The sequence below is a fragment of the Pungitius pungitius genome, chromosome 2 (assembly GCF_949316345.1).
Source record: "Pungitius pungitius chromosome 2, fPunPun2.1, whole genome shotgun sequence".
Classification (NCBI taxonomy): domain Eukaryota; kingdom Metazoa; phylum Chordata; class Actinopteri; order Perciformes; family Gasterosteidae; genus Pungitius; species Pungitius pungitius.
The window spans coordinates 12615389-12639537 of NC_084901.1; the positions used below are offsets into that span (position 1 = coordinate 12615389).

The 24149-nt window shown below is 40.2% G+C and overlaps 1 protein-coding gene and 1 pseudogene across 1 annotated transcript in view; one reads left to right on the forward strand and one right to left on the reverse strand.

Moving 5' to 3' along the window:
• Positions 1-3455: 3455 nt before the first annotated feature.
• On the reverse strand, positions 3456-5651 carry LOC134107121 (G2/M phase-specific E3 ubiquitin-protein ligase-like; annotated as a pseudogene).
• A 10054-nt stretch (positions 5652-15705) lies between these two features.
• The window catches only part of arhgef39 (Rho guanine nucleotide exchange factor (GEF) 39), a 43311-nt gene continuing 34867 nt past the window's right edge, over positions 15706-24149 (forward strand). The window contains exons 1-3 of the mRNA XM_037462507.2: positions 15706-15791; positions 21056-21227; positions 21487-21581. Coding sequence (XP_037318404.2) covers positions 21078-21227; positions 21487-21581 — 245 coding nt within the window. The 5' untranslated portion in view covers positions 15706-15791; positions 21056-21077. The remainder of the gene's footprint in view (positions 15792-21055; positions 21228-21486; positions 21582-24149) is intronic.

Sequence of the window (24149 nt, forward strand, 5' to 3'; positions counted from 1 at the left end):
AGACACAGAAGAGGTTCAGGTACATTGCCAATTTAATTCGTAGTGATGTTTGTGCATTTAACTGTACAAGGACCACTACACTGATTATCAGCCTCTTGATGTTTGAGTAACAAGGAGACAAACGGTAGGTGCGTGTGGAATGTGTTACTATCCAGTAAAATATTTACTGTTTATGTTTTGTTACTGTATCCAACCTCCTTCTCCTAAAATGATAAAGCTAATGTGTGATGTAGTGTGATGTAATACAAAAGCCCTGAATTAAATGTTTTGTGTATCTCAATATTAGATCTGATCCATTGAGATATTTCGTTGAATTATTTTATGACTGATTATATATATCTGGCGCTCAATATTATACCATTTCTAATTTTAAATGAAAATGAAACAAAAGCTTGTTAATGCTAAAATACATAAGTCAAAAACTATATTAAAACGTATTAGCAAGACCAGTTGACGTAGTGACGTCATCAAGTCAGCTGCCGTTCTAATTGCGGAAATGTCCGTTCTCCGTTCTCCCGAACCCGTGAGTCAGGACTACAGAGTCCATCTCCCGAGTCTATTCTTGGGGGAACGCAGCTCCGTTCTCGCCGTCTCAGGTATTGAGAAAGGGCCCCAGTGTCACAACGTGCAGGTGCGACGGCAAGGAGGGAAGACAAAGGTGGAAACAATCATTGGCACGGCAGACAATCACAGGGAAAGACAGGTAAAAGCATTTACCCCAGGGACACAAGAGACATTAAACTACAAAATAAAACAAGACATGAACCCAAACCGTGACACTGAGGAATTGATTTCTCTTTTAGTGAAATCAATTTTAGTGTGTTTTACAATTAATACCCAAGTATTTAGGCTAAACAACAAAATGCATTGGTTAGGTTTAGGAAAGTATTTTGGTTTGGTGAGGGATGGCCCTGACCTCCCTGGGGGCTCTAAGCTAAATTCTGCCACAAAAATGTCAGCTGACACCCCAGTGCTCCCAGTACAATCCTCCCCCCTTCCATCTGTCAGTCTAAAAATACATTGTTGTTGTCGTCATAGCGCTACCTGCAGGTTTGGGGACAAATGCACGCACACTTGGAGCTTTGCTGGTTTACAATTTAGTTTATTTGATTTAGTTTTGCTTAGCACCATCAGTTCGCCCGTCCTCTTGTTGGCTCAGAGCCTCCCGTCAAGCCTCCCTCTCAGAGTCCTGCTCACTGTTTTATGGGAGATAATCAGAAAGAATGTTCCTCAGCTCGTTAGCCTCCTCCCGGCACCGGCAATTTCGCCCGCTCTTCCCCTCTGCACCTGAGCTAACCACACCCCGCCATCACATACTCCCATCACCCAGACGATTCGACTCTCCCCCTCCCTCCTGAGGTGGAGAGAGGGAGTCCGCCACAACCATCTGCGCCCTGGCCTATGTGGTGAAGAGTGAATAAGAAAGACAGTCTCACATTTTCAAAGAAAGAAATGGTATAAACTTGACACTTCTGATCCCTTATAGCCTCCACGTTCACTGCCGGGTCAAATTGACCCAAACATCATCTCTGTAATATAAACCTGCAGGGGGGTTTCAAATGCATGATTTAAATTATTTTTTTATTGTTTACTGGTTAGTGTTGGTTACACTAATTAAGCCAAGCAGAAGAAGTTTCATACAAAAAAAGTACTTTCAAATATTTTTCCTAGATTTTCCAATTTTGAAACGGGTTAATTTGACCCGCAACATAACAGGAGGGTTAACTAACTAACGTTAGCTAAAAGATGCGTGGCGCCGTTTATCTAACGTTAGTTAGTTAAATTCTAACTAGCCGCAAGGAATCATGTTTCACTTACTTCTTAAACGATCTGGCATCCTCCAGCTCCGTTCGTCAAAAATACGCTCTTTCCCGTGGCCGTTCCTCCAAAATACGCTCGCTCCCGTGGGCAGTTACTTAACTACTTCCGTTTTCGCTTTCGTGTTGTGTTGCGGCGTTCGGTTGTATTGTGGCATTTGCGGTTGTGTTGTGGCTTTTGTATTTGTCTGAACCTTCTCGGCCACCGTACGTCTGGAATAGAAAATCTCTCTAGACGCAAATTCGTCCGGAGGGCATACCACTCAATGGGACCCAATGATGTCTGGCATGTTGATGGCTATGATGAATTGAAACCTTTTGGGATTGCAATTAGTGGCTGTATCGATGGATTTTCTAGAAAAATCATGTGGCTGAAATGTGGAAAGTCTAACAATAACCCTGCCGTAATTGCTAAAAATTACATGCAGTGTGTAGCTGAGTTTGAAATTATTCCAATGCGTCTCCGCACAGACTGCAGCGCGGAAAATGCACTGATGGCATCACTTCACTGTAAACTGAGATCAGAGCATGCAGACGAGTTTGCAGGAGCCAAAAGCCACATTTACGGCACTTCAACATCCAACTAGCGCATTGAAAGCTGGTGGTCCTACTTTCGAAAACAAAGGTTTTTGTCTCTTTCAGTATATTCTTTATTGATTTATGCTCTATCTACTACATTTGTGTATTTACTATATGTTTTACTGATCTAGGTAATACTCACTCCTACTTTCTCATCTGTTATATTTCCTTAATGTCAGCTTGAGACTATTTTATTTCTACATTTTTCTAATATCTACAGCATTATAGTGTGTTAAAGTGTATATTCTGAACTAGCAGTCAATTTTGGATGGATCTGTTCAGCGACTTGAGGGAGAGGCATCTCTTCAATGGCAGCTATCAACACAGAAGTTTGGTGCGATACTGCTTCTTGGGCGTCCTACAGAACGAACTGGATGAATACAAGCAATTGTGGAACACTCCGCCAATCCCAATGCCCATCTGGTAAACCAGAGGCTATGTACAATGTGCCTCACGGGTAAGTATTGCATTACTATGATTAAAAATAAACATAATTAGTTAACACTTTATTTAAATGATAGAACAATAACATTGCACATCACACTTAGCTGTCACAAAAATATACCCATGCTTTCAAGCACTTGAGTAAAATATGTATTTGAGCCTTATTTTAACTCATGATAATGCTGATCTTTTTGTGTCTCTGCATCAATGTCCAGTTGAAAGAAACCTGTTAATGATTTGGGTTTTTTTTTGTACATGCTCCTAGATTTAACGGAAGAAATCGTGGATTGCCAGTATGACAGCCTTATGCCAGTGCCAGCAACTCCTAGTGGAGAGGATGAAGAGCAAAATCGCTTTGAAGAACTGCAGAGACAAAGTGGTTTGACATCATCTCTACATTGGGAATCTGCTGTAGAGAACTACATCTCCCTGAAGAACTTGGCTCATATTTAATGTACAGTTGTGCTAAGGTTGACTAAAAAGAGTAATAAAAAACTCCCTCTTTGTCACTCTCTGAGCCGGGTTGTGACAAAGTATCTGGGAATAAATGGCATTAGTTGATTCACAAAATGTTATTTTTATTCAAATAAATGGTTATATACAGTCTATAAACAACTACACTGTAACCACACATAAACATGAAAACACACAAACATAAACATTTGCAAAACTGGCCCAAACAATAGCAACAACAACAACAATCTAAATACATCCAACGCCAGGGGAATTCTTAATCCCGAAGATCATTTTTTCCTTGGATGTGCTGTAATTGTCCAGTAGAGGCAACATTAAAGTATTGGCACATGTATTTGCCATAGTAATGTGTTAAACTGGCCAGGAAGTGAAGGCGTGGCTGAGGTTCCATACCAGCAGAAGGTATGCATGGCACACCTGTGGCAAACATAAAGACCTCCTCCAGGGTTCCTTCACTTTGACTTTCTAAAAGAAGAAAGCAATTAGAATCAACAACATCCACAACAACCCTGAAACTGTTCATTATCATTTATGTAGATACAATCCACCAACCTTCACAATCTAGAAGGTAGTCTGCCCAGAAAGTGTTTTTTCCCCCTGTACCCTCTTGTTACTTCCACGCAGACTTAGCTCTGGTCGGAAGATATTCTCAATGTCCGTAGCAGATAATCTTTTATCTAACAGGCAGAGAACAGGTGTCAGGACTTCAGGATGCTGCTGCAGCACTGTTAACACCTGCAAGCTGGAAAGCCCATCCTTGAATCTGAAATACAACAAAGGGTTTCAGAAAATTGGAGTAGCAAGACAGCAACACCATATTTTACCACAAACAGTATATATTTTTTTTTAAACCGTAACCAACAAAAACATACCTTTTGATGGCACTGTGGTTTCTGTCAATGATGTACCACCTGAGGTAGTCCTTTACAATCGACTGATTTTCCTCCACTGTCCTTACATGTTTGAAGCACCCTGCTGTCTGCAACATGGTGCTGTTCTGTAATATTAGGTCTTGAAGAGTCTCCAATGAGGATGCATTGTGTATCTAAAATAAATATGATGAACTAAGTGGAAAAAACTACACTCTTTACTAACCAACAACCTTTGCTAGAATTTTACACCCTCATACCTTTCGTAACACTTTCCCTATTTCTTCATCTGTAATGTCTTCTATGGATGTGTTGAAACCGGACTGCCCTGAGATAAGGCATACCAGATCCTTGGAGAGGAAATTTGGACCTGGTCCTCCATGTACTATGGATACAGCAATCATCTTTCCAGCCAAACTATATTCATCCTCTCTGATTGCTGCTTATCAAAATACATAGTAATCATGTTAAATCAGTTTTTATGTTAAACAAGAATTGCATGGTTGAATTCCTTTAAAACACTTCACACGAAACAGTACCTGTTGAGTTGTAGACAAGGTAGCAGCTCTCTGCAGGTCCATCAAATATGGGTCGTTTGTTCAGGCTTTTCATTAGGAGTGAGAGGAATTCTCTTTTTGGGCCAACTGTATCAATACCTTCCTCAAATAAAACTGCATCATCAGAAAACTTCACTAGGAGGTCCTTTTTTTCGGAGAACGTTCCTCTTTTGAATCCTCTGACGGGACTGGCTTGATTTCTTACTCTGGATCCTCTGAAATATCATGAGTGACAGCATCACTGTCTCCGGAGTCCTCTGAATCCTCTGCTATAATGGGTGCATACAGTTCTGTGTATTTGCTGAAAAATTAAGAAACATTTACATTTTTCATGTCTCCAAATGACTCAATCAATCGATCTTCAAATTTAGAGAGGAAAGCATCATACCTATAACTTCCTGATGTTTCTGGGCCGCCTTCTGCTTCAGTTGGTACGATCTGCATGACAAGCGATTTATTGGACTGGTGAGTAGAAGGGCTTAACATATAAAGGTAGGGGTATGAGATATCCTATTTATGAATAAAGCCACTACTCTAACAATTATCATTTTTCATTCATTTTTTTATCAGTGTCACATATTACTGTTTGTACATTAGTTAGCTACAGAATATTTTAAGACAAAGATGTCATCCACCAACCGCCAAGTCAAATTCCATGTATGTCTGACATATTATTGCAATAAACGATTCCTAATTTCTGATTCCTGATAGAAAAGTTATAAGTAAGTACACAGGAGTTGTTTCCTGTGCGTTTAAGAGCACAACATGTCCCTGTTGTGAAAGTCCTAGTCCTAGACCGCCCCCCGGAGAACCCCTCGCCTGGCCATCGACCCGGGCGACCCCCAGAGAACCCGACGCATGGCCGCCGGACCGCCCGTCCGAGTTTCCCAGGTGGACCACGTTGGGTCCATACCCTCCCGCCCCTTGTCTGCTTCGGTCTTGTTTCTCCTCTCCCCTTAGGATCGTCTGGAATTCGGTCCTTGACGGGGGGGGGTTCTGTCACAGGTTTGGGATCATGTCTTGTTTTATTTTGTAGTTTATTGTGTCCCTGGGGGAACTTCACTTCCTGCCTTGTCCTGTGATTGCCTAAATGTTTCCACCTGTGTCCAATCACCTGCACCATTGTGTATTTAAGCCCTGTGTGCCTGGTCCCTTGTCGTGTCATTGTGCATGTTGCCTGTTTCACGTGGTGCATGGCCTTATTCGTGGGAGTTATTAAAGAGCACCTTTTGGAAACCGGAAACTCTGCGTCGGAGTCCTCCCTGCCTCTACTTGCACCAGCCGTGCCGTAACAGTACCTCGACTAAAACTGACAAATTGTAGCACTTAAATTGTACTTATAATGGCTCTCATCTAAAACAAGTTGTAAATCGGCTTATTTGATAAAATTGCACTTTCTTGTTTCTTGCTCTTCTAGGTTTGTAGTCCTATAGTTGAAATGCATTTATTGTAAGTCGCTTTGGATAAAAGCGTCAACTAAGTGACATGTAATGTAATATAATTTTAAATCATCAAACTTCATCACATTTTAACCATTATGTTTAACTCAGTTTATATGATCCAAAATCTAAATATTTGCTTTGCAGGGCAGTCCTACATCTTTTTCCTCATAACCAGCTTAACAAGAAAAAAGGCCAAAGGCCTCTTTGGAGAAAAAATCGGGAGAAATCAACCTAGGAATATGCCTCCTTCACCTTGGTTTTAACATTACATTGTGGCAGGACAGGATACTATGTGTACATAAATGAAATAACTTAAATGATTGTGTTTCATTAATATTGCAGTTATTAATCGAACGTACAAATGTAGTAACAAATATCTAATTACACACAAACTACAATTCTAACACTAACAATTATCACACGTATTATAATTTCCACAGCTACGTGTGCTCTTTTGCTTAAATCCCTAAAACTCGTTACCAGACAGAGGGTAGTGAGGTCGGCTGGACGCACCATCTGATGTGATCTCTCAGTCCCACAAGACATTCACACCAGGAGGTGTGGGATAAGAGGTGTGATAGGCATAAAAGTCCCTGTAGTCCAAAAACAACAAGGTCTTCTCTCTAGGCACTAGCACAGCCTCAACACAGAGGAGAAGTCTATTCTTGTCAGCACCTTTTCAAACCAGCATTGAAATGTAGTCTTCAATCTGTTAATTATGTTTCAATTATATATTATTTATAAAAAAATCAAAATACACTAAATGATTTCATGTCGTTCTGACCAGATATGCTTATAGAATGCTAATGCATGTGGAATATCAAGAACGCTGGAAAGTTGTAAAGAAAATGTAGAGATTGATTTTTATTTTTTTTACATACAATCGGAAAACTTAATGGGTTTTATGTGGGTAATCAAAGAGGAGGTTAAAAGGCTAGCACGTGGGTTAATGGCACTATCAGGACATAGAGCAAGTTGAGTGCAAAGGAAAGGTCTACCACCAGAGGTTAATTAACCTTTCTAAACCCAAGTTGTCGGGACGCACATACATATTGAATGGAAGCTGCCACAAAAAAGCCTCTAGGTCAACGCTAATACATTTTGCAAGTTACAATTAAAACATCATCAGACTAACACCTGATCTATATTTAAGAACCATTTATGTAGCTAGAAATCAGGAGGCAATTCATTACCGCCTGAATGGAGGGCAGTTAGGTTAGCAGGTATGTCATTTCAGTCAACGCAAGAGTAGTGATTGGCAAGAAAAGGCCACTAAAGCAAGCGGTGAAGCATTTACTGGATCCACTTCTTTTTCAATCTCTTTGTTAGTGAATACAGTGTTGAGACAACATGGAGATAAGGTAGATAATGACAGAAATGTCTTCTGGAGGCTTTTTATCTCTGAACAGAGTTGCTCGTCTTATAACAGGGCAACTTTTTGTGAGCATTCCTGTCTAACCCTGGGGGGTATTGCACGAAACCCGGATAAGGGATTAAGTCGGGCTATCCAGGTTATTCTGGAGGAATTTAGCTCCGACTTGGTTGCACGAAAGCAGGTTGAATTAAACCCGGCCAAGTAACCATGGCAATTTATTCTTTGAAGCTAGCCTGCTCCAGACCAGGCTAAGAGCCAGGCTAAGATTAATCCTGCAGCCTCATGTGTTAAATCAGCTGCCGCTTTGACCTGAACCAAACGGGTTATTCCGTTGTTTTCTGAATGCGTTCTGATTTATTTTTAGTAACATGCATCACTTGTCACTATTGCAATCGCCAGTTTGTTTTAAAACTCTACTTTTGCAGATGTTTAGTTCGGTGGTCCGAAACTTTTACCTCACGGACCGTTTTCACAATATGCCGAAACTGTAAATAATCTTTTGGATACATTTCCAGAGGAGGTTTAATTCCCTCTGCTCAGTTTTGAAACAATCACATTAAAACAATTAGAACAGAGTCCTAGTAAGGAGATATTTTTAAATCCTTCCGCATTCCGTCGGTCCGCGATTGTCTGCTTTTCCTCTTTGTTTAGTTACAGCTGCCGTATTCCCTTTTTTTCCGTATGATATGCTTCACTTCCTCATACATTTCATTATAAGTTGCTGGTCAGCGGGTGAGAAATATGCTGCACGCGGCAGATTCTCCATTTCTGCATCAGTAAATCTGTGATCGACACCGTGGTTTACTTAAGAAAGCCGTGGACTTATCCCAGATATGTGCTCCTGGATCGACTTAGCGCCTCCTTCTCAGCGCGACTCGGCAAACGACAACCGATTAAGCAGCGATGAGCAGGTCACACTAAGTCAAGCGGCGCTTTATCACTTAGCCCGGATTTCTTTAAAAAAGAGAGAAGAAGACAAATGCAATATGAGTTTTATGTACGAATCCAGGACGCCAAACGGATTCAGCAACTGAAACAGAATAAAACTATAACACTCAAAGTTAAGGATCACAATTTGAAAGTTAACCACCTTGCCATTGAGAAACACAATTCCAGCAACACAAGCCAATTTTTGTTTGTCAAGTATTTATTTATTTAAAATGTTGTTATCCCAGGAAATAACTTGGTTGATGTGACTACTTAGTTAAAATAAGGTTAAGTGCCATTACTTAAGTTAGGAAGTTAGATGACAAACAAATCTCCGATGACTTCTCATCAAACAGTGGTCTGCTGGGAAAAGCTATCTGACACTTCCTCACTTTGTGCATTTGTGACAATTCGTTTCTCTCTCAGCCTACGACTTCTGACGACACTCTGTTGTGCAAAGTAATAGACAAACTCCAGCAATTCTTCGCATAACACATTTTTAGGAGAGCAGATTAACTGGGAAAATATTCTCCAATATTCTATTGACAAAATTGCATACAACAGTAAAAAAGCTGAGGGCCGTTTTTCAATGAGCACTGCTCCTGTAAAGCAGAGTTGGTCTTTATTCTCCGTTGGTAAACGCAAAGTTATGGTTGGACAGTCTGCGTCCTGGCGGTGGAACTAAGAAAGGGCAGTTGAGAAAACAACCTCATTACACGGTCCATTTAGCTCTTGTGGAGATTTTGAGATCTCATCTGATCTTCATCCAACACTCTCTTCCTTCCAACTTAATCAGTACCCCTTGCCATCCGAATTCCAGGCACCAGGTTACCTGTTGGCATCAGATATCAAATGATTTTATTAGTAAGGGGTTAGTCTACATCAGAGACTGACTACATTTAATGGCCAGATACTGTATATCTAAACCCAGCACCCTACTTTCCCTTTACTTCAGGGAAAAATTACAAGCATAAAAATCCCAGTAGACTTACTAAGTTATACAGAACCCCAAGAATTTTTATTCCAAAAGGGACTTAATAGAAAGAGGGAGGTCTACGCCAGCCTTGCTGCAGCAAAAGTTGTGTGTGCGTGTGCGCACGGGAGGGAGAGAGGAAATTTCTTGTTGACCACTGACCGTGCGTCTGTGCCGTGCTTGTGAGTAACGTGTAATGTTTTGATGCGTTAGCCAAAACACCAAATTAGATAATCTGGCTTTCCTAGCTCACCCAGGTAGCCAGCGGACTCAGCTCGGCTGTGTTCCGGCTCAATGCGGCCAGATGTGAGCCAGGTTTGGCCCATTTCATTCATGCCATATCTGGCCCAGATGTGGCTGTTACAGACATGGCCCTATTCGGCTCAGACCTGGCCACTGAGTTTATCGCCAACCAGCACTAAAACAGGTTCTGGCCCGTTGATGGCTTCCAGACCAGCCGTGAGAATATTTGGCTAACTCGCCACTTCTGTTGCCAAGATGCTCACACAGACTTTTGTTTACATTGGCCCTTTGTAGATAACACACTGATATTTATCTCCCTGTAGACTCCTATTTTCCTGAGCTAATTGATTTAATTCCATGTAGCAGTATAAGTAGTAAGTGCAAGCTGTTGGATTCAGTAGCTAATAGGAACTCAAGCTATGGAGGGTGTCAAAATGAGATGCACACACACATACACAAATTCTAATGCAGCTTCTACTTTCAAAAAGCCAGTACGGCGAGTGGTGCCACTCTCTCAGCGACTGGTGTCCCCATCGGCACATGCACGTTGGGGAGTTCCCAACAGGCAAACCCTTTCTGAGGGAAGCACACATCAGGAAGCAGTTGTTGTGCATCCTGTCTCTTTGAGGCTGCCTTAAAAACGTGGGACGACAAATTGAGCATAGGTGTGGTGGGGGTTCAAGTCACAGATAACTTGGCAGTGAGAACTTCCTCTAAACTACACACAGACACACACACACACACAAGGAACATACACCCAATGAATCCCACCACTCCCTCCTGTGAGTCTCTTGATCTGCACCCTATACAAAGACAACAAAGCAACCCCCACTGGAGAGCGGCCAACTCCCTGCAGATTTTCTCCTGTTTCCTTCACACACACACACACACACACACACAGGCACAATGTTCATTCTCCATATGATGGACCTGCAAGGCTTTCCCCCTTTTCTCTCCTTACTTCAGGACTGTTTTCTTTCAGCTGCTCTTTTGATTTTCTTCCAGAGAGTAAGTTTTTGGAGTGCGCCCCACCCTTCCCACTTTATAACTTTTCTCCCCACCGCCCCCTTTCAAGTATTTAAAGTAGTTTGAGTACATGCTGCACCTTTTCTCTGGATGAGGCCTATTCGCTGGTTTTCACGTCTCCGTAGCGGTTATACATGAGATTTAACTGTACTATAACGAGTCTTAATACGTTTTAATAATCTGTCAGAGACTGATGTTGTTCACCGGTAACGTGTTTGAGGACAGAGTTTAGATAATTTCATGTTTAAATGTAACTTCAGCCTCTTGTCTGTATGTTACTGTATCCAACCTCCTCCTCCTAAAATGATAAAGCTATTTATTTTATGACTGATTATATATATATGGTGCTCAATATTATATATACCATTTCTAATTTTAAAGGAAAATGAAACAGAAGCTTGGTAATAGTAAAATGCAGTCAAAAACTAAATTAAAACGTATTAGCAAGACCAGCTGACGTGGTGGCGTCATCAAGTCAGCTGCTGTTTCCGGAATTGCGGAAATGTCTGTTCTCCCGAACCTGCGAGTCAGGACTCCCGAGTCTATTCTCGCGGGAACGCAAGTCTGTTCTCGCCGTCCCAGGTATTGAGAAAGGGCCAGCCAGACAGGTGACACCTGAGGAAGGGTAAGTAACCTGGAACGAGTGGAGAGTTACTATTTCAAAATAAAATGACAAGGAAATGACAAGACAAAAAGGCCCAACAGAATAAAACGAACCCAACAACTTCACTGTGATGTGGCACTGAGTGCAGACTGCGATATTCCCACTGCTGATGCTATGACTGTTTGAAATGATCCTGATGCCAATAATTGTTATGTAGCAAGACGTTTAACAACTGCTGGAATGCAATGTGAACACTGAGTGGGAAACTCAATGTAATCTTTGATTTCTTCCAGTAACTAATTTTGCATGGCTGTGTAATCTGTAATGATTTGTATTCACTCAACGGAAAAGTGTGATCCTTGTGGCAAAAATCCTTTCAACTCGTCTCCTTGGCCTATGTCACCGTCTGGCTCGGATTACTGCTGCAATTTCACCAGGAGGCATATGTGAGGAAACCCGCATTCTGGTTTAGACCTGCTTTTAAGAGGCAGAGACACGCTTTACCAGGCCGTTTTTGTACATACTAATACATACTGTACTTACATAAATTGTAAGCAAAAGGCAGATTATGCAAAAATGTCCCCGGGTTCATCCAAGGTAGCAAAGTCCAAAATACTAGAACTCAATAATACATACAATAATACATCCTGTAGACCAACCAACATGCCATTTGGTACCGGGCCACACCAGATTTTTTTTTCTGAAAAAGGAAAAACTAATTAAATGCGCTCGTCTTTCTTGATATATTTCCCAAGCGTTTTTTTCACCTTTTACAATTGCCCACTACTCGCTGCACAAGGCGGTTTCCCCCCACCAACCCGACCCCTGCTGTAGACTACAAACCATTGGGTGGCGTCATGGTGACCACATTCACTTTCTACATATCGTGGGTATGTGCTCACCCTGCGCCCCATCTGGCTTTTTATGCTCATTTATAAGAGCAGAGTTCAAACAGGGCCTTGGAGACTGTGCTGTAATATTCTGTAGCCTTACCCTATTCTCCAGCCCCCAGACCTTGTCTGTCCAACAATTCAATACACTCACATTTTGCAGTTGATGCTTGAGCCACAGTTTTTGAGCGAATTTTGTTGCCCTGACCGTCAATTAGCAGCTGACCTTTATAGATACATCAAAAACTCTGCCATCCATTACTTTCATTAATTAGCATGATAGTTAATCACTATCCATAAAAATGGGTTTTGCAAACATAAAACTGTTTTGATGGTACTCCACTATTTGAGTGTCCCTTAGTTTTGTGCAGCTGTTGGTTTCTATGTGATTATATTTTTTTCCAAAGGCCAAATGATTATTTCACTTTAATGAGATCACCATTCTACAAAGCACAACAGATGTGAATGTAAGGTTCCAAAGACACTATTAATTGCTTCTAATTACATTTGAACAACTCTAAAACTATCTAAGTTATTATAATTTATTAAAAGCATGAATTTCATAAAGTTTTCTCTAATTGTTTTTTCATAGACTTTGAAGGAGAAATCTCCAGTAACACTCTTTTATGTTCCATGTGTATAGATTTTAAAGCTCTTTGAGGCCTAGTTGTGATTTTTTATCTTGTGTTATAGAATTTTTTTTAATTCGATGTATATTCTGAAGGTTTTAAAAGAGTGGTTAGTTGATATGTCATTTATAGCTTAATTTAATAAACATTGTATAATACCATCAATGGATTTTTATTTTGAAAATGTACCTAATAATAGGTGGCCCCATTTGCATTTTGAAACATAACATTATAGAAAAATAATTATAAAAAATGATTTTACAAAAGAAAGAAATCAACCAGGGATGTTTTGCAGCAATATCTAGTGACATCTCTCACCCTTTTCTCTCAGGGCTTCTCCCCTTAAGTTTCACTGTTACACTTATGTACTTGTCTGCCAGAAGCATGACTCAAGTGTCAACACTTGACGCCGTGATTGCCATCTGACAAAAACATTGTTAATCCCAGCTCTGAAGTGAAGAGCCAGCGCTGAAGCATTAAAACATAAATGAAGCATTTGGCCCCCTTTAACAGAGGTAGATAATGGGATTCAACATCAATAAACACTTTCACTTCAAGTGCCAGCATTCTGTTAAAAAAAGTTTTATTTGACAATAATATTTCCACCTGTATTCACTCAAGAGATTTCTGTCCAATAATGCTCCTATTCATTTTGATGTGACCTTTATTTTTGTTGGTGTTGGTTTTCTTTATATTTAATAATTCTTCTTTGAGCCAACTCATTTGATATCTGGTCTTGCAACCTTAGTTCATAAAACATCTTCCAGCAGAGCTTGTCCTGTCTTCTATGTGTTGAATAATGCATGAGTTGCAATTCAATACAATTGGATTGGGGAGAAAAGTTGAATTACAAAACCATCAAATTCTTTCATCTTGTGAAGTTTCTTTTTTTCTTTTTTTTTGTTGAAGTGCATAGGTCAATTATGAGTCCTCTGGCAATAGCAGGTATGAATAAAACACCGAAGGGGACCGGAACCTTGGGAGAGCTTCTCCACTTTTTCTCCACGCTTTTACTTTTTTTCTTTCAATCCTCAGGTAAAAAAATGGACCCATTGACTGTGGTCTCCTGTACTGTTCATTTCTCCATAGCCTTAAGGCAAAGAGGCCTAGTTTGCACCGGTCTGTTATGGGGCCAATTATTATAATACCACTGGAAAATGTACTGGAAAAATAATACAATAGAAAACAAGAAAGAGTGGTCTCACCAACCAACATGATGCATTTCCATAATTCTCATTACAAATTAATCTTATATGTTTAACAATTTGCAGAATACCCTTCACCACTGCCACGTTACCTGCAGAACTTGGACGTCATGAAAACGGCTGCTGGGAGGTGGCCATCACTACTTCTTTTTCACTTTCACTCAGAAAATCCACAAGTGGAAAATCACCTCAGTAAAATAGCAAAAGAGGAATAGATTTCCATGTGAAAGGCATATCTAATTAATTGAAAAGTGAAATCAAATCAAATAAAAAATGTAATCACCCAGTGATCGTAGTCCCCCTGAAGGATGAAGAATGCAGCTCATATTGCATTTTACAAATCCTGAAATATGAGCCTCAAAATAGGTGTATAAATATATGCAGACAATGCCCCGTGAGAATTCTATTTATATATATATATATATATATATATGTGTGTGTGTGTGTGTGTGTGTGTATACAATTATACTGAATGTATGTCTTCATCACTTTAATGTTGCAATCAAAGAATGTGGACCTCAATTTACCTGCCATTGACCTGCCTAATCTATAATAAACTTAGATAGCAAGTTATACACAACATTTGTATCACGCCCGCAGACTTGTGTCTTGTCTCTTGCGGCAGGACTTTGTCTCTATATGCACTAGATGTCAGTGTTCTCGCTGCTTTTTGGAGGTGCGGGCAATGATGAGCCACAGTCTTGTATATGCCCCAGAAAGATGCACCCTATATTTATTTTATTTTCACTTGAAATCCTCAGTCCTGCGTCATGGCCTGATTACGGAGGGCATCACTTTTATCTCATAATGAGCACCAAACTGCTGATCATTGCTTTCTTCAGATCAACCCTCACTCACAACTTGCAGCCAGTACAGTTGTATCTTCAAGTAAAAACATATCAATCCAGTGTTTCATGGCCCTAGAGGCTGCAGTTCGCTAACTTTGTTATTTGTTATATGTTTTTGTTATTTTGTTTTTCACATCTGTTTGAGACAAAACGGTAAAAGAAGATTGAATGATCAGCAACCCTATTTATCCTTGGAGGGTCGTGGGAATCCCAGCGGGCATTGGGCAAGAGATGGAGTTTCAATTCCTCCACAGGGCTGATAGAGACACAGAACTATGCCATTTGCACAGCTGCAGGCAATGTAGGAACTACTAATTATGGGTTTTTGGACTGTGGGAGGAAGCTTAAGTTCCTGGAGAGAACCCACACATGCACAGGGAGAACATGCAAACTCCCCGCCGAAGGGCCCTGGCCACCAGGCAGATCCAAAGCAAGGACCTTCCTTCAGTGATGCAATAGTGCTATCCACCACCACCATGCCAGATTAGTAACTGAACATTGCATGGACATTTCGGCCCTCCACTAACCACAATATATATATATATATATATATATATATATATATATATATATATATATATATATATATATATGCATATATATGCATATATGTACATATATTGTACTCATTTATCATGATTACGCGCCCCTCTGAGTTGATGACACGTCCCATATGCCAGATCAGGACCAAAACTCTGAATGTAAAAATGATAAAATGAAGAAAAAAAAAGCGTCACTCCGGCTGAGCGAGAGGGAGGAGCTTCCTTCAGTGACTTGGCACGGCCCAGCCAATCAGCGTGCGCGTCAGCAGCGCCTTCCGGAAGCAGGAAGCTCAAATCGAGAAAAAAAAAAGAGCGCCTAGAATCAAAGTTGGAGACGTTACCTGAAGGTAAGTTTCTAACAACTGTTACTTTCACGTAGACAGACTTCTACATTCATCTTAAGTTCATGTTACCGTTACATATTTCTTTCCTCGGAGTAACACGATGTACTAATGGTGGTACTGGTTTTCGAGAGAAGGGCTCAGGAGCTGTGAATTCTAATGTGGAGCCCCTGCTCTGATATGAAGAAAAACGAAGCCCGCGGCTCAGAGTATTTGATCTCTTTGATTTCTTTAATTTTTAACAACTCATGTCAAGGCAACTTCAGATGTCTTCATCAACTTGATAAACCCTTAACGAATATATGTCGATCTGTAAACTGCTTTGAGAGTGTCTGAATTATGCTGGCAGTGTAAATTGTACCTAACGTTAGGTCACAATTTGAGTTGTATAATCATATATTCTCATCCATTTTAAAGAAATATGAAATCAACTAGAAAATGCATTTCCTGCTGAAAATGTGTTGGAATGCATAAAGCTGAAATTGATTTCAGAAAGTAGCTTAAAATACAGAAATGAATAATTCTAACAACTGAAACATTAAAAATGGCTGAAAATACAGAAATGAGAAAAGCTGAAATGAACTTGAAAGAATTCCAAGAAAAACAAATGGGAAAAGCTAATATGAATTTGAAAAAATACAGAAATAATGAAACCTGAAATGAATTTAAACATTGCTGAAATAATAGAAATAGCTGAGAATTAAATTTCTTTTTTGTAGTAATATAAGGTTTAGTACCAGTTATAGTTGTAATTGTACTACCAGTAGAATAAGTAAGTGCTAGTTGTACTAGTATTTTTACATTACATGTAATTTAGCTGACGCTTTTATCCAAAGAGACTTACAATAAGTGCATTTCCATACAGAGATACAAACTCAGAAGAAGAACAAGTAACAAGAAAGTACAATTTTCATCAAATAAGCAGTTTCAAACATGTTATAGAAAAGTGCCATTATATTATAAGTACAATCAATCAACTCTTTATTACAGACTCGCGGTCCAGATAGTACAAAATAAAATAAAAAAAACAACAGTAAATACATAATAAAATACAAACAGGGTCACAGGCTGAGTACATAGACCTACAAAGGCTGCATGAACAAACAGCTGTACCAATGTCTCCACAGCTGGGACTGGTAGCGTGTAGTGCTAAACTTTATATTTGACAAGGCCAGGATGATGACATTTTCAGAAGCGTTAACCCGGCCAATAAATTTATACATAAGGTTTCTTAGTACACTTTTGAAAGTGTTAACTCTCGCAGTGACAAACATTTCACTGGCACTACACCATCTAGGCCTCTTAAGCAATATTCGCATGGCATCATTATAAGCTACTTGGAGCCTCTGTATACTTGCCTTTTTATAATTGGACCACAAGTGTGGTGTACAATAAGCTCTAAACAGAGACATCTTCACTCCATCTGTACACATACCAAATTTGCGCAAGAGAATGTTAGCTTGTGCATACATGTTGCGACATTGCCTATAAATATCATCATCATCAGTCATCTGTTCTGTAATAAAATGTCCAAGATATTTCACCTTATCACTGGCAACAAGGTAATTATCAGACAATTTAAAATTAGGGAATTTTAAAACTCTGTCCTCTTTTGTTCTACAAATTAAAATAGCACTCTTACTGGCATTGTATTTAATATCATGTTCCACACCATAGACAGTACATGTATTGAGTAACTGCTGGAGACCAGCACTGCTTGGGCTAAAAATCACCAGATCATCTGCATACATAATATGATTCAGTAGGGCATTACCAATCATCCACCCAGTATTACAGGCTTTCAACTGCTTGTAGTTTAAGCGCTACGGTTTGCTAGTGTTTTTAGTCAAGGTAGAGTCTAAAGAGGTGTGTCTTGAGTTTTCGACGGAAGATGTAGAGGCTCTCTGCAGTCCTGATGTCGTCAGAGAGCTCATTCCACCATCTGGGAGCAGGACAGCAAAGAGTCGCGATCTCGCTGAGTGCTTTTCTCTCAGTGAGGGAGGAACAAGCAGCTTGGCAGATGCAGAGCAGTGTGTGTGGGTTGGGATGTAGGGTTTCACCATGTCCTGGATGTAGACTGGTCCCGATCCATTCACAGCATGGTACGTGAGTACCAATGTTTTGAACTGGATGTGGGCAGCCACTGGTAACCAGTGAAGAGAACGGAGAAGTGGTGTGGTGTGGGTGCAGCTGCAGTGGTCGAATGGTAGTAGCAGGGTGACCTGCCAGGAGAGAGTTACAGTAGTCAAGGCGGGAGATGACAAGAGCCTGAATCAGTACCTGTGCTGCCTTCTGACTGAGAATGGGTCGTATTCTCCTGATGTTGTAGAGCGTGTATCTACAGGATCGTGTCGTCGCTGTGATGTTGGCAGTCAGGGAGAGTTGGGAGTCAAGTTTCACGCCGAGGTTCCTGGCATTCTGAGTGGGCGTTAACATGGAGTCGCCGAAGTTAACAGTCAGGTCCTGAGTGGGAGAGTTTTTTTCCAGGGAAGAAAAGTAGTCAGGTCTTGTCGGGGTTGATCTTCAGGTGATGAGCGGACATCCACTGAGATGTCAGTCAGACATGCAGAGATCCGAGTCGGGGAAGGAGAGAATAAGTTTCGTGTCGTCGGCATAGCTGTGATAGGAAAAACCATGCGAGCGAATGACGTATTTGAAAGCAATTGGGGTGTACCTACCTACCTAAGTACAGCTAATCATTGAGGCTTTTATTTTGAAATAATGGAATTGGGTCAGGGGGGGGTTTGGGAGAGAGAATGTTTTTCATTCAAACTAAATGGACTTGGTAAATGGACTTGTACAGCGCTTTAATAGTCTTCTGACCACTCAAAGCGCTTTAACACTACAGGACATAATTCATAATTGGCACCTGCCCATCAGTAACTAACATTCACACACTGTAGTCACAGCTAGAGGAACAATGCTGGGGTTAAGTGTCTTGCCGAAGGACACGTCACCATGCGGGTTAGCCGGGCCTGGGATGAAACCGCCAACTAGAGTTGGACGTAGAGCTCACCCCCCCCGGGCGTTCAAAGAAGCCGACGCAAGAGCACTTAATAGTAGCATCAATGTCCAAGCGTGTTATAATCAGCTTGCTAACATCGCTAACGAGACGTCTTGCTAGCGGCTAAACTTAGTGAATCCTGTTGAAATCCGCTTACTTTGTTTGTGACAAACCAGCAAGTCAACGTGCAGTGTCACAGGGCCTGCGGTTTGTGAGAACAATAATTCCTTGGAATACAATCGGTTCCTCTACGACTAGTCGTAGCGAGGACCCTAACAAGTTTCCAAAACTTTTGTGACTTTATTTTCTTCCATGACTTTTCCAGGTTTTTCATGACCGTACGAACCCTGGTTGAAAGAATAGCTTTGCACGTGATGCCACTAATCAGCTGTTCAGCTAGCTGAGACCAACTGACAAAGTGGAGTTTCCATGGCAACGGAGCAGCTGCTCACAGACAGTGATTTACACAGAATCCACACCTCAAACAAATGTCCCCTGGAGCCAACCTTAAAAAAATAATGTGATTTTGAGAGACACAAGACTCAACGAACGCATCAGTGTAGTTTACATGTCTCTCTGTGTTTTAAAATATGTACCTTCTGTTTTTTTTTAATATGTCGGCAGATTTGCATTGGAGCCTATTGGGCTTGAGACAGACTTTGTCTCACTCTCGGGCTCCTCAGGACAAAAGTAAATAACTTTGTTATTCCATACCGATATGAGTCCGACCAGCACAAACACGGCATCGTTTTGATCAAAAAAATGAAGCCTGAAAAGTGAATATTGTGGCAGTAAGGGCATAAGTATATACATTTTTTTTTTCTTACCGGTTTCTGACTTTGTTCTCACTCTAGATTCCAAAGCTGCCCTCTAGCTCTGTACATTGAAACACATGTAAAACTCAGAAGAGGACTGAAAAACTAATGAAACATAATTAGTGATTATGAAAAAAGTAGAATACATATAAACAAGCTGGTTTTTTTTAAAAGACTTGTGTCAGCATTTTAATGTTTAAATGGTGTCTCTAGCTGAAAGATTGGAAAAGTTGAAGATGTTTTGAGAGGATTTGAAAATTAATTCCATTGGAAATCATGTTAAAAAAGTTGATTTTAATTAATCTAAATAAAAAACAGTTGCTGAAAAGTCATAGCCCCCCTCTCCTGAAGGAGCTGAACATTTAAATATTTGAACGGTTTAAATAGCTAAAAGTGAAGTTTTAGCGTGCAACCGAAGAAATGGAATAAGATGTCGGAATAAAGATTCGAAGAACAATACAACAAATAGGGTCTGCAGGTCCTTAGCTTCTTGTGTAGGGCATCTAAGATTCATCCAGTAAATGAATGTTTTCGTGTCATACTATCTTCCTCAGTTGATGGACTTGTAAATGTTGAAATTTGTATTTTTAGTTTTGGTTTCAACATCTATCATCAGATAATAAATCAAATTCTTACTGGATCAATTCTCAAATCTTTCTTCTAGTGAACTCATGTTTTCAAACGCTATTGTAGTTGTGTATCTTTAATATACAGGAACCTCTGTATGTTGACAAGAAATCCGTCCACTATAAACTCTGTTATTGGCTGGTGCTGGGTTTCAGCTGATCAGTCGGTCCCCATGCGAGTGTCTCCCTGTGGGAAAGCTGTAGCCTGTTAGCATTGATCAGGCCCTCTGGTTTGCTGCACAGGGTTTGTCTAAGCCACTTCACGCGTTAATTGCTGTTGAAGCTCTGCTTTCTTCCCACTCCTCGCTCTACTAATACAAAGAAGATGACACTAATGAGGAAGTGCAAGGGAGCAACTTCCCTGGCTGTAGGTCAGCTAACCATTGTTAGAGCTTACAGCTAGTTAAGGGACAGAACACTGAGATTATTTATTTTGCACATAATTGAGACCAGAATGTTACATATGCATGATAGTTACCACATCATTAAATGGCTAGTGCCGTGCCTCTTGCAGATAAGCCATCGTGCATGGAGCTACCATGAAGCCCACATGGTCACTATTGCACTACTAAAATGAAAAAAGTTATTAAAAAAGAAGCAGATAGAAACAATATACAATATCTCTTTATATGTCACTAAGTATTCCAAATACACTAACTTCAATTGTTCCAAAAAGAAAACTGCCATGGAAACGGCTGCAGTAAAAATGTTGGTAAATTTTGGGCTAGGGAAGTCTATTCATTCACTCGTTCATTTTTGATGTTCAATGTGTTGGTCCAATGCCTCTGTAAACCTGGACGGACCTAATTGCTTGTGTCTCTACAGTGCACCTCTGCCCGCTGTGATCATGAGTTTCTCCCCCGGCCCATCCGGTCCCCTCGGAGGGACAAGTATCCAGGAGCAGAGGGACCGCTGGGAGAGAAAACGCAGTCGGACGGCCAGAGAGTTGGTGCAGACAGAACAACGCTATTGCCAGCAGCTGGAGCTCGTCACCACCGTACATACCGAACCCGTACCCTTATGCACATTCAATTTCTTTATCCAATTTTAACTTCAAGTGACTTGAGACTGCCACACTGTTGCTGTGTTGGGAGTGTCGCGGAGCAAACGTGTTGGTCCGTGCTCTTCTACGATGAGACATACAGTTCCATATAACTTTGACAGTTGTTTTTATCAGTGAAACCATCTCCTTTAACATATTTAGTGGAACACCTGCTGAGAAATAACATTCTCTCCTTCTGCTCTGTTTGTTACAGTACTTTGTGGGGATCCTGAAGGCAAAAGGAACCCTGAAGCAGGACATTACAGAAAGCATATTCAGCTCAATTAAAGCCATTCATTCAGTAAACCAGTAAGTATCTTCTGAATAATTTACACAATATATATGGGGTATTGGAAGTTTGCCCCTTGCTTAAGAATGAAGTCTAGATAAACTCTACCATAGCATTGTCCTTATCTTCATCATTAGCAGGAGTGAACAATATCGTGTTGGAAGATTACCCTGTCTTGGTGAATACAATAACTTCCTCCAAGCTCTATTTAAATGCTTCAAAAACTTTAGTTCTATGAATATAATCTATGTAAAGGATCCTGTATATGAAAAGACGTGAAAATTACTGCTGGTGAAATTACTATTTTTTTTTCTTCTTTTTTTCTTTTTCTTCCTCCGTCAAAATGCTATCCTTAAGCTCCACCGTAAAACATCAGCATAAAACACCACCGTAAGAGCTTTTTGACTTCTTGTCATACGGGTCCATTAAACTACTACAGTTTCAATAATACATTTGCATCTGTCAGTAATAAGATCCGTAGTTATACTGTCAAGCCCACACTCAAACATAAAAACATTCTTTTTACCGTTTCAAAATAAAAATTGGTTGTACATTGATACTGTCTGAGATGAGATGTAGTATTCTCACTGGAGTCCTGTCCGCTCAGAAAAAGCCTCTAGAGTATTTAACAAACTCCAGGAGCTGTTGCAATTATTCACCATCAAATAAACTTGTATAAACACAGCATTTCTTTATTTACAGCTCCACTTTGGCAGAATTACTTCAAATACTTCAAACTCTCTCCCACTAATGACTGACCTAAGAAACAATGATCTTAACTAACAATGGAACACTTTTGCTAAGTTATTCATATAATTTATGACATTTATATTGTAGAGTATCCTCACACTGAAAGATACCCATTTCTAGGGCTTTCGATACATTTAACTAATCTCGCATTTTGAAATCAAGATTAATCGCAACTAAGCGTTTTTTTTTTCTTCTAGTGACTCAATTTTAATGTGTAATCACTTTAGAAAGTATGTATTTTAGACACTAGGGTCGTAATTGTATTGCACCTCCACCCGGCCCGCTCTCTGACATCGCAGGACCCGACTATATTCTGTAAAGTAAGTAAAAGTAAGATTACAAATTGTAAGTTTGTAATCAATGACTGACTACTCTTCGCTATCTTTATTCACACGTTGCGGTTATATCAGGCCCTCGAGTAAATATCATGTCTGTCATAACTGGCCTGCCTGTCAATAGGACGCAAAAGTTCCAGAAGCCACTGCAAACTCCCAGCGCGAGACATGAAGGGGATATTGTATTGTAAATATTGGGTATATTGATGGCAGTTGTTAGTTAAGCTTTTGACGCCACTGCTCTAGCTTTTTCTTTACTTGTTTGCAGACAAAGCCGCTCTGGAGCGCGAGGCAACTGCAAAACGTAAATCCTTTAAAGGTGGAACTGAAAAGCTCGGGGAGAAAAAAAAAAAGATGCCTGGAAGAAGGTGCCCCAAAATATTTATAAATCTCTGACTTATTTGGCTAACCAGCGACTGGTAACACAACTTATTGTTTTGTTATGCACCTTCATCCGCCCTACACACAAAATCACACACCCAGCATGCAACATCACTGATACCACAGATGTCCATACCCTATCCTACCTTCTGTTCTGTTAGTTTCCACAAGAGTTCATGCTAATTCTACTTGGGTTGTCATGATACCAAAATTCTGACTTCGATACTATACCTGCCAAAATACACCCGATACTTACGATACAATACCACAAATACGAAACTGGGATATTTATCTATGATAGTAATAAATAAAACATCTGTAAGGTTCCCTTTTTTCCAGCTTGTTCCTGCCCAGCTTTTTGAACACAAAATGTACAAATGGCATTCATATTAGTATTAATCGACAGCAAGATATTAATGAAAACGACATGGTAAAATCATAGCATTGATTATACACGGCTATGTAGGCCTACAAATTGTAAAAAATAAAGCTATGTGGGTTGGGTACATTAAAGATGGACACATAATTAAAGGGAAATTTCTCCCCTTTTAATGAAAAACGCTAATGAAAATTTCATCTAGTGTGTATTATTTGGTACAATTCTGTGTGTATTCTGACCTCATGATCACATAGGCCTACATGAGTGAAATTGTAGGTTATTTTGCATGTTTATATTTGTGCTGGACTATTCAGTAACTTATTCGCTGTCTTGCTTTGTCTTGTGTTGTACTTGCTTGATGTTTGACTGTTAGGAAAGTTTTTAGCCAAGACAGCTAAAGGCTGCCATCTCTCACGATTTCCCCGTGTATCCCAGAGTTAAACATGGTCATCTAGAAAACTACCTACTTGGCGTGTTAAAAATAACCACTATCATATGTGGATCAAAATGGTATAAAAATACATTGTGTCATCCAAAATAATAAGTGTATGGGTATTTTTTCCAAGTAGGCCACTGACTGGTCGATACGTGCAATACATTGAGTCAGCAGTGCGGCATGCATTGATTGTGCTGGTCTGATTACTAACTCCCAGTCCGCCCCTGTTTAGCAGATTGATATTCCTATGCTGAACCCCTAATGAAGGAGCCTTTTCAAATGGTTTGGTCGAGGTTGTAGCCGTGCT